The 11,562-nt window shown below is 57.7% G+C and overlaps 1 protein-coding gene across 1 annotated transcript in view; it reads right to left on the minus strand.

Moving 5' to 3' along the window:
• The window catches only part of TMEM255B (transmembrane protein 255B), a 27,949-nt gene that overhangs the window by 5,202 nt on the left and 11,185 nt on the right, over positions 1-11,562 (minus strand). Inside the window, exon 4 of the mRNA XM_032402523.1 lies at positions 5,824-5,913. Coding sequence (XP_032258414.1) covers positions 5,824-5,913 — 90 coding nt within the window. The remainder of the gene's footprint in view (positions 1-5,823; positions 5,914-11,562) is intronic.

Raw genomic sequence — 11,562 nt, forward strand, 5'->3', positions numbered from 1 at the left:
CCCCTCTCTCCATCCCTCCCTTCCTCCCTCCCTCCCTCCCTACAGCCATCCACCCACCAACCACTCAACATACATCCACCACCTATGGCCCTATTCAATTTTCCCTCCAAGTCTGTGCCCAGCATCCAGGGATCATCGCAGTGCCAGACTAGGAAAGTACCCAGGTTAGAACAGTGCCCGCCCCTAGGGGACACAGCAATAACAAGGAGTATTTATTTCTCCGTTAGTCATATTTCTCAGAGCACTCCCAGCTCTGACCTAAGAAGAGCATAGGAAACCACCCATGACCGCACCTTCCAGATGAAGCCCAGGGGACGGAGCTGAGCAGCCGCGTGGGTCTACCTTCCCTCAGGAGACGGGTGAGGATGGATGGAGGACAGACAACGGGGCTGTGCAGGGCCGGGGGCTGGGGGACTGGTGCCACCGCTGTGCAGGCGCCCTGGGGCCTCGCGGTGACCACCCCTGAGCCCTCGCCAGACACCCGCTGACTCCGCTCTGACCCTCCCTCCCTCGGGGGTGTCATCCCTACAAGGCCCTGTTCTAGCAGCTCCAGCTCAGCGTCCCACCCGGTCCCGGGCGCTGGTGGCACCGTGTGACAGATGGCAGCATCCTGCCGACGATGAGGTTCCCGTCCTGCTGGATCGGCGCCCTTCCTCACGCCGATAACCACGTGGCAACACCCTTTCTGACTTCGCAGCCTTCCTGGAAGGGTCCAGACGCACGGGTCACCCTGTCCTGGGCCGAGTCCAGCCCCACGGGAGCGCCGGCCACCTGGTCTGGGACATCTTGCCACTATTCTGCTCCAGTCTTCTGGCCAGTGTACCACATGCCAAGGGCGGGGCGGCCTGAACCACGACCTGTTCCCGCAACCCTAGCAGCGGCCCGAGACCAGGGCGCCGGCCTCTTCCTGCCTTTCCTCCCACGGCGGACAGTGGGCTCTGGTCTCTGTCCAGACACTAATCCCACCCCATCTGACCCTGATCACCTCCCAGTGGCTGGCCCTCCTCCTGTTGCCACCGCACGGCTGTCTGGCCGCCATACACGTGTTCTGGGGACACAGACATTCAGCCGGCTGGGCGCCACCTTCAATCAGACACAAAGAATTGGTGTAAGACTTGGACTTTTCAGTAAGTCCTCTTCCTAACACAAAAGCACTGGTGACTTGGTTTCATTTTCTGTCTGATCTTCAGTGTCCAATCAGGATGAAATAATTCTTACTAGTTTGAATTAAATAAAACTGTGACCTATGTGAGTCCCACCTATCACACAAACTTGGTTTTTGAATGTATGATGTCCTTAGAGATTGTGTTTCTCGGGGGATAACCCTCATCTCTGCAGGGGCTGGAGAGAGCCCAGAGTCTGGTCTAACCATTCTAGTCTAAGAATATGGGCAGTGGTGTGCAGAAAGACCATTGACACGGTTTTTATTTCTTAACCGTTCCACCTAGATTAACATTAAGACACCATACTTATTAATATCAGACTCTAAGTCACTAAAGCTCAGTTGAAACCCTGTGTGTCTCCTGCAGGGGTCAGCCCCCTATAGCCCTTGGGCCGCGTCTGGCCCACAGCTTGATTTTGTAAATAAAGTTTTATTGGCACAAAACTATGCTCATTTGTCCACATATGGTCTGTGGCTGCTTTTGTGTTGCGGCGGCGGCACTAAGTAGCCGTGACCAAGGCCACGTGGCCACAGGCCTAATGTGCTGACCCTGACCCTTTCCAGAGAGGTCCACTGCCCCTGGCCTGTTGCACAGGGGGAAGGCAGCTGTGAATGAGGAACCGGGGCCACCGGGAGGAAGAAGACACCGTGCCCCCACCGTCAGTGCGGTGTGTTGAGTCCCAGCCACGAAGCTGTTCTGCTAGCACAAGTCCGTCCTGACCCCATTATTTCCCGTGTCTCCTGTGATAAACCAGAACCACGAGTCCCGCAGACGATCCGCCAGAAGGCCCCGCTGGGTAGAAATCAGTGATTCCTGACAGATGTCCTGACGACCTTCCAAGTCCCAGGGACCGGCGTTCCGCTTCGCGAGGCACCTGCCAGTTTGGAACGAGGGAGTCCTAGCGGGCAACATTCGCGCCTCGCCTGCAAACCAGTCAACAGAACCCAGTCGTCCGAGAAAGGGGACAGGTGCCGAGGGAGCGCATGCCTTCCCTTGTTGCTCCCGCATGCAGCATGGAGGAGACCTCCCGCTTCAAAACAAGTGGTTTTGAAGGAAATTTCTCTGCGACGTGTCTGAGTGGGAGGAGAGACTAGCAAACACCCACGCACAGGGCAGACCTCAAGACCGGGGTTCCCAAGGCTGCCTGCCCGACCCAAGCCCCCTGGCATCTGCTGGGCAGGCAGGGCGAGGGCTGTCGGCAGCCGGGAGAGAGGAGCCTGGAGTGCAGACTGTGAGCGGCAAGCGTGCAAGCGACTGAAGGCCCGAGGCTGGGACTGACCCGGGAGGGGAGCCGACGCCCGGCGGGCACTGGTGCGGTCCTCGAGACCCAGCCACATTGTCACCGTTCCTAGGTGCTGTGGGCACAGGAAGGGGTGTCCACCCTGCAGGCCCAGTGGTCCGGAGGCCACCGGCCTGAGCTCTGCGGGCCTGGGTGCAGCTGGGCCTCAGCGCCGTGCCCGGCACCACATCCTGCATCCTGGGGCCTGTGTTCCCCACATCCTGGTGTCCCCACATTTTGTCTCCCAGTTGTTGGCATCTTAAAATCATAATTTTGGGAGGTGCTAAAAGCCGGTGACAAGTTTGTGGGAAAGAGCCTTTGGTCAATTGATTTTATCGTCTGTTGGACAATCACGCCCAGCCCCCGAGTCCGGTTGCCCACGTTCAACCTGGAAACTCAGCTCCTTCGGACCCACGTCCGTGTCTTCCCCGATGCACACGCCCTGTGCAGGGAGGACGGGCCAGCCCCACAGACAACGGCCACGTGCAGCCGGAGCAAAGCAGAAAACCAAGCCGAAGACTAAAGGAAAGTGCAAGGGTGTGAGGAGTGGGCCGTGCGGCGGGCTCAGCAAGCACCCTCGGTGTCTGGGGGAGCCTGAGCTCTCCGGAGGCAGCGATCCCCCCGGGGCTGGGCCAACTGCCCCTGCAGCACTCACTTCGAACCCCTGACCGGGGAGAGTGAAGCCGTGCACTTGGCCCTCGCATTTTAAAACTTTTATTTGGAAATAATTTCAAACTTACAGAAAAGTGGAAAGAATGGGTTACTATAAGGCAAACCCGGATTAGCCTAAGATTAACACTGGGTGCCGGCACTTTTTTTTTTTAAGATTTTATTTATTTTTTTGACAGAGAGAGAGCACAAGTAGGCAGAGAGGCAGGCAGAGGAAGAGAGAGAAGCAGGCTCCCCGCTGAGCAGGGAGCCCGACGTGGGGCTCGATCCCAGGACCCCGGGATCATGACCTGAGCCGAAGGCAGACGCTTAACTGAGCCACCCAGGCGCCCCTTGCACTTTTTAAAGACCTAAGAAGCATTCAAGTTTACGCAGGGCACGTTGGAGCCTCATGAAGTTCTGACGGCTTTGCCCTCTCAGGACAGAGAAGGGGCACCAGGTCGGGACCACTGTGGAAGGATGCACAGACAATGGGGCCAGGCCCCTGCTCCCCCCATTGATTCCACCCCCAGGGGGCGGGGCCTCATGCACAGTCCCTGAGCTGGGAACCCAGAGCACTCTCCCTCAGCTCCCTTCCAGACAAACAAGGAAAGTTGCATCAGGGCCCTGCACCTTGGCCCCCTCACCATGCTCCCCCAGCCCCTTCCTCTCCCAGGTCACCAGCCAGGCAGAACCTGGGGCCGAGTGAAGATGCCCATCTTCAAACACCATGTCACCACTTCTCAGGAAAACCCAGCTATTGCTGGCTCTGTAGTTAATAGAGGAAAAAAGATGGGTCTCGTGAAGCCTTCTGCCCAGACTCTGTCTGTGGGTTCCCAAAAGTCCACATCTCATTTCAACTAAAAGAACAGGGTCTGCCCAGGAAAGGGTGGTCTTCCTTGATTTGGCAGCCCCTAAAAGGCACACGTGACTCTAGGTCATCCTCAACCACACCCTGGGAGAGGAGCATCACCCCATTGCAAGTAGGAAACCGGCCCAAGCTCACAGTTTGCTCCTGCGCTTCTCGGACTGAAAAGCCTGCACCTTTTTATCCACCTCCCCCCACCTCCAGGGGCTTTGCTTGGCCCTGGGGACCCCGGGCAGCACCCCACTCTTGGTACCAATTTCTTAGTCCATGCGGGTTGCTGCCACAAAGATACCGTAAGTTGGGGTCAGTGAGCAACAGACATCGGCTCCTCATGGTCTGGCAGCTGGGAGTCCAAGGTCAGGGGGCGCCAGATCCAGCGTCTGGTGGGGACCCACCTCCGGGTTCAGGGACAGCGTGGGCTCGCCCACGAGGAGGAGGACATCCCTTCACAGAGGCCCCACCTCGTGACCTCCCGAAGCCTGCATCCAGTCACCGTCGCCTTGGGGACTAGGTTTCCACATGAGCATTTGTGGGGACAGAGCTCTCCGTGGGCGGCACAAGCCTGACGCCGTTGCTGAGCGGCGTGCTTGCTGGCGAGCTCGGAGGCCTCGGGGCAGCAGGAACGCGATGTCCGTCTGCTGCCCGCCCAGCGCGCCTCAGGCTGTAGACGTCTGTCGCGGCGTCTCAGGTCCTTTAGCAGGACAGGACACTGGGAAGGTCGACACGGCTCGCGCAGCGGACGGCAGAGGCCGAGCCGGCACCAGCCCCGCCGGCTCCTGTGTCCGGCATCCAAGGTCAAAGCAGCCATACATGACGGGCGTCTGGTTTCAGAGGAAATGTGGGCCAAGGGCAGGTCAGCTTGAAACAAGAGCCATTTCCTGACATTGTAGCAAAGCTTTTCTAAATATACAAAAAGGTTTAAAAACTATCCTACCTAATTTGACAATGGATGCCTGGTCGCCTTGACCGATTTTAGCAGACTTTAGTATTTTTATGCTCATCATCCTCATTGCTCTGATTTCTCTCTCACTTGGAACCTGCTTGTCGCAAACAAAACCAGCCAGCGCCCTGAGCCGTGGCCGCGGTTCCACAGTGAGCCCCTGGTGCGGCTCTGCCGTGAGGGACCCTGACGGACGCTTCACGCCGTGAGATCAACGGAGGTAAAGGGTCTCACAACCACAGCATCAGGAGAAAACTCTCTCAAGACACGAATTTGAACTAAGTGCTCGGGCAGAGGTTTCAGAGCTAAGATAGAGGAAAGTCACGTAGGAAGTTGAAAATTTGGATTCCGACTGAGATGCCGATGCTGGTGCGTGTCAGTGTGTACGTGTGCACGCGTGTGTGTGCACGCATGTGTGTGCCTGCGTGTCGGTACACACGCATGCACACGAGTGTGTGCGTGCATGTATGTGCATGTGTGCACGTGAGTGTGTTCACGTGCACATGAGTATGTGTGTATGTGAGTGTGCTTAGCGTGTGCGTGTGCATGCAGATGAGTGTGCGTGTGCGAGTATACGCATGTGAGTGTGCACAGATGTGCATGCACGTGAGTGTGTGTATGCCCCATATGCATGTGACACACACAAGTGCGTGAGTGTACTGCGTGTGCATGTGAATTGTATGCATGTGACTGTGTGTGTGTGCACGTGAGTGTCCTCCTGTCCGTGCATGTACACACTTGTGCATGGGTGTGCACTTGTGCAGCTCAGTTTTGCAGGGAATGAGGAAAAGCCAGAGAAGGACAAACAAGTGGAGAAAGGAACCAAGAAGGTCAGTGAGCTGAATTCTGCAAAATGAAATTTTGTTTTTGTAGATGTTTTTAAACCCCCACCAGCAATGGAGAACAAAATGTAGAAGGAACTCACTATGTGCCGAGCCGCAAACACGCCGTCCACAACGGCGCAGCAGAAGGCCGCCACCACACCGAAGCTGATGAACACGATGGCCGCGACCAGCTGGGGCAGAGGGTAGAGAAGTGAGTGGGCATTACGCGCTCCCAACAACCGTTCTTCAAGTACAAACCGTCCAAAGCCCCGCTTGCTACCCAGGCTCGCAGCCTCTCCCGCCCCCACCCCACCCCGACTCAGCAGACTCAGGCGGGCTGCGTTCTTGTTGGTTCTTCCACAGGGCAGACGGGGAGCTTCTGGCCCCTGGGTCCCCCGCGTGCCCCTCATGAATAAGCGGATTATTAAACGGTCTGCAATTTCTTGCTATTGCAAACTCTGCGACAAAGACCCTACATATGTTCTGTGTACAAATCTGGGTTTTCTGTGTGGGAATCTCAGCAGGACAGACCCTGGAGCCCAAAAGACCCCACACATTCAGACAGGACACATTTGGGTCTCTGCACCTTAGCATCAGAGAAGTGCCACATTGTCCCGTAGAGAGGCTTTGCCAGTTTTTACTCCAACTGTCTAGCAGCGCCCGTCTCCTTATACCCAAAAGACACTTCCTATTATTAATTGTTTAGATGCTGCCATCTGATGGGCAAAAAGGCTCATCAGTATTTCCAGTTGCATTTCTATTAAGAACCTTTCCTTGGATTTGTTGGACATTTCTTTAAATTTTTAAAACTTTTTTTGTGAAATAATTTTAAATGTACCAAAACAAGTAGCAAAAGTAGTACGGAGAATTCCCCTATGTCATCCGCTGAGGTTCCCCGAGTATTAACATCAGAACCACAGCCACAACCTCTAACCCGTAATCCCTCCAGCGGCAAGAACCCCACTCGCGTGACCCACAGCGTGTGTGTTTGTTCACTGGGTCCGGGACTCTGCATAAAGCGGCTCGGAACAGCAGGCTGTAAGCAGGACACGGTGTTTGTGAGCAGCTCTCTGGGTCTCCAGCCTTGGAAGTGTGCTCCAGACTGTTCTCCCAGGTTGTTCAGGTTGGTTTTCCACGTGTGCGAGCTGCTTCTGTCAGCAGCCAGGCTCACTGGCTGCTTTTCCGAGGGGCCCGCTCCCTCTCCATGCTTGTTAACCTGGACTACTTATTTGTTCAACAAAGCACAGGGAGCCGGTATGAAATGCCACCAGCTTGACACCCAGGGGCCAGAGTGGGGCGGGAGCGCCACTCCGACCCCGAGGAGCCGGGGAGGGGGCCGGCTCGCCCTGGACCCCAGCCCTGCCAGTGCCCAGTGGAAACTGTCCCCTGACTTCACAAGCAGGGGCTTTGCCCAAGTCCCTGGGGGTCTGTGAACTGGTGACTGTCTTGTCCTCAGTTTCCCCCTCTGGAGACAGAGGTGCTGGCCCTGACTCATTCTTGCATTGAATGGATGGTTCCAGAGCGCCTCCCTGGAGCCTGCCTCTCTGGGGCCACGGGCCCATGTGACAAAGCCGACAGAGGTCCTCGGCTCTTCCCCAGGGTCGGACACTCCTGACATTGGATGACGAATTGACTGAAAGAAAGTCTGAGGCCCCGGGGGGTGGGGTGCGTGTGTGGAAAGCACCGCCCGTTGTTCATCCAAACAACAAAGAACAATTATCCTGTGGCCCGTGGCAGCTCCCAAACCAACTGTTCTGCAAACAGCTCCGGCCCGTTGACTCCATCACAACCAGACTGTCCGCACGTGGGAGGGGAGCCCTGCCCAGCAGGCGCCCACGGGGGGCCGTGGCCCCAGGCGGCGCTGCCCGCCCAAGGCACTGACCATGGAGGTGGCCAAAGGCCAAAGCGCCTCCTTCATTCTGGTCGGGATGGAGAAGCCACATGGCTCCTTCCTTCTGCGCACAAGGAAAGGACAGGGATGGGGAGTCTCGGGAGCGTCATCTGCAGAAATTACACGGCACCAAACTTCCCTGCGTTTGTATCGCTGTTGTGAAAAAATGCATTAAAACATCTATAGAAGATCAGCCGGAGGTTTTCAAATTTCCTGCAAGGGAGGCCAGGCACCTCGTTTTCCAAAATAAATAAATAAATGAATGAAAAGCCTGCACCTAATTTGACTGCTGAGCCCTCGGGCTTCCCGCTCTGCCTGTTCTGCCCGCCCCAGATCGATGCGGCTTGTCCTCGCCTGGCTCAGGCCTTTCGGGAGGAAATGCTGAGCCCCTCCTACTGGCCCGAACCCCGAGGCAGTGCCGCCCCGTTTAGCGTCGGGCCCCATCACTGCCGCCTCCTCCTGTGATGTGAGGAGCCTCGCCGCCCACAAGGAAGGACCCTGTCTGTGATGGGGCCACGGCGTCCCCTGGGGCTAGTCCCCGGCCAGAGGGGCTGACAATGAACAGAATCACCTTCAAGCACAGGGTCCTCTCGCGCGTGTGTCCCTCCCAGTCCTGCAGCCGTGACATTGTCGTCCACGGGGGGGCCGGCCACCCTGCGATTTCAGGAGCTCAGGATGCAGCCCCACGCCCCTCCACCAGGCCTCCCAAGCAGCCCGTGATCTCGGGAAGGGGGGCAGACTCTCTGACACAAATCCAATGGGAGGGAGAGCCCACTCCTCCAGCGAACGCCCCCGAGCACGGTCTTTGTCCCAGACACCCTGCTCACACCGGCCCACGATGCTCTAGATCCACAGGCACCCTGGGCCTCACAGCCCACGGCATGAACTCTCTTTCCGTGGGGCCCTCCCCTCTTCTATGTCTGCCCCCCTCGTCCCCACCACCCCCTGGGCCACTTCTGATGTCCTCAAGGAGCTGGACTGTCCCCAGTGACGGCTCTCCTAGAGCCCGGTGGGGTCTGGGGCCAGCCTGGCACTGGGTCCTCCTCGGAAGTGGGTGTACCCCCGCCCTGTGAATTGTGCACCCACACTCCGGCTCAGGTGCTAGCCAAGACATCCGCCAAGCACTTGCCACTCACCTGAGAAGCTTCCAGAAGTGGCCCTGCCCCTGACCACTGACGGCCTGCTACATCTCTCACCATGAGTGTGCAAGCAGGGTGTTGTTAGGACCTGCTCCCCAGCGAGCTCCTCGTGCACAGATTCGATGGCCCCCCGGAGAGTGCCACACTCCACGTCCTGGCCACGCGACCAGCTCTGACCCAGTGGTGGCCATGAGGCCTCCCGGCTGCCCTCAGCACTCTCGATCTACAGACGTGCTCTGGTTTGGTCTTACACAAACTGCCCCATCACTTGAATGTTCTCATCAGCTTTCGACTGGCCCTGTGTTTCTGCCCACCACCCTTGAAAACACACTCAGGCCGCATGGGGACTGCCACACACACGCACTCGGCATGGAGGCCGTGAGCCCACGAGGACAGAGGTAACAGGCCTCACCACCCTGCCCGGGTCCCTCCTCCCGGGATGAAGGGAAGGGCACCTTCAGATCTCCACTGGGCTCACAGAGTTTACATTGCAGCAGGGAAGCCAGATTAAAAACCAAACACCAATAGATAAGGTCATGTTGATAACGCAGGAAAGAGAGAAAAAATTGGGTGCGAGCTTGTCCCCTGGTGGGAAGGTTGTCACCTGGTGGACAGGCCTCTCGTCCGGGGCACTAGACACCCCCAGTGACTCAGGGCCACCAAGGGGTCTTACCAGGCAAGGTGGTGCTCTCAGGAGGGTTTCAGAAGGCCGCCCTGGGGCTTGAGAGCCCTCTGGCTGCAGGGGGTGGACGGGAGCAGGTGGGAAGGGGGACAGTTAACTCCTGGGGACAATGACCCAGGCAAATGATGACCAGGTGGGAACTGGTGCAGAGCCCGGGGCTGGTCTGAGGGGGCACCTAGAGGGGACATGGGACAGGCAGAGTGGTCAGGCCACAGGGCTTGGGAGACACATTCGCACCGGCAGAGGGGGCATTAATCAGAAGGACCGGGTGGAGTGTGGCCCCCTGCACAGGTGGAGGGGCTCAGTCCACAACCCAGGGGCATCACGTGGACAAGGCAGGTGGGGACACGGTCTGCCAAGGAGAATGTCACTAGGCCCTCACCAGGGAGCCCGCGGGTGGTCCTGCCACCCCAAAGCAGGGGGCCAGGACTCTTGGGCCATCCCTCACCAGGTGTCCCTCGTCCCTGTGGACCATCTGCCCCCAGCTGTGATTGGGGTCCTCTGCCGGGGACACTGTGGGCCCTGAGCCTCGCCCTGGTGTGCGTCACTGTGCAGAACACCCTGCCTCCCCCATGACCCCAGGCTGGAGTCCGTGTGTCTTCCATCCACACTCCCGCCATCCCCACCTTCCTCTTCCCAACCACAAGGATGGGGCTAGAAATAATCACGGGTGGAAAAATGGAAAATCCACAAATATGTGGAAACCAAACATCACACCCATAAACAACCAGTGGGCCAAAGAAGTCAGCAGGGAGGCCGTACCCCAGGTTGAGGTGAACGGGATGAAATGAAAGCCTACGGGGGCCCCACTCAGGGGAGGCGCCAGAGCTCGGCAGGAACTCACTGCTGTAAACACACACTGATAAAGTGGACGGATCGCCGATCAATCGCCTAACGCCCTAAAGAACTGGAAAAAAGGAGCAAACTAAACTCAAAGCCAGCAGAAGAAAGGGAATAATAAAGGTTAACGCAGAGATAAAAGACACAGGGGAAGAAAAATAAAGACAATCATGTTCCTGGAAGGTGGTTCTTTGAAAACGTCAACAAAGCTGACAATCTTTAGCTGAACTCAGAGAACAGGAGAGAAAAACCAGATGACTGAAATCAGAAATGAATTTAGGGACATTATTACCAACTTTACAGAAATTAAAAGGATTATAAGAAGATGCTGTGAGCTATTGTGCACCAACAAATGTGATCATCGAGATGAACCAATCCCTAGGAAGCACAGATCACCAACATTGACTCAAGAAGAAATAGCAGATTTCCACAAACCCATACAAAGTAAGATTGAACCAAAACCCCCCAACAAAGGACCAGACGGCTTCCCTGGCAGTGTGCAGGGAGAGACGCGAGCAGGTCCACAGACAGGGGCCGAGGTGAGACCAAGGGGACCCGCGGTGGGGACAGCGCCCGGGTACCCGCGGCCACAGGGGATGAGTCCACACCGCGAGCTCGCATTCCAGCGCTCGCCCCCCAAGAGCTTCCTACCTCCCCGTCCCAGCCTTGGGACGTGTCCTTCTGAGCCTCCCCTGCCTGCACTGCCGTTCCCTGTCCTCCCCGAAGCCCCTGCCTGGCGCCCCGCGCGGAGCTCCCTGCGCATCTGCTGTGGAGACCTCCTGCGCCACTTTCCAGGCCTTTGCCGTGGACGTGGGCAGGCTTCCTCCCAATGACCTCTGGGTCCCCTGGCGTCGTGGGCCGGGACCTCGGAATACTGTGCCCAAAGCCCTCGGGTCGTTCCTCCTCTCAGCCCCTCCCAGGCTGGTCCCAGGGGCACCGGCTGCCTCGGCTTCTGCGTGAGGAGCTGTGGGGCCGGACACCCCCAGTAAGGCCGGCGAGGGTCCCGCGATGTCCAGACCCGAAGCAGAAGAGGTGAAGGAGAGCAGGAGGGTACAGCCGGGACCCCGGCGCACAGCAAGGACAACGGGCTCTCTGGGCCAGGCAGAAGGCCCGGGGCCCTAACCCGCTGCGGGACACAGCTCGGCACCTGTCACCTCCCAGCGGCCTGACGTGGGCTTTATACCATGTCCCAGAGGGAACGCCGTGTCTGCAGCTGTGTGTCTGTGTGTGTCTGTGTATCTGTCCGTGTGTCTGTGTGTCTGTGTGTCTGTGTGTCTGTCCGTGTGTC

Source organism: Phoca vitulina, unplaced genomic scaffold (genome assembly GCF_004348235.1).
Source record: "Phoca vitulina isolate PV1807 unplaced genomic scaffold, GSC_HSeal_1.0 scaffold5, whole genome shotgun sequence".
In the NCBI taxonomy this organism is placed as follows: Eukaryota; Metazoa; Chordata; class Mammalia; order Carnivora; family Phocidae; genus Phoca; species Phoca vitulina.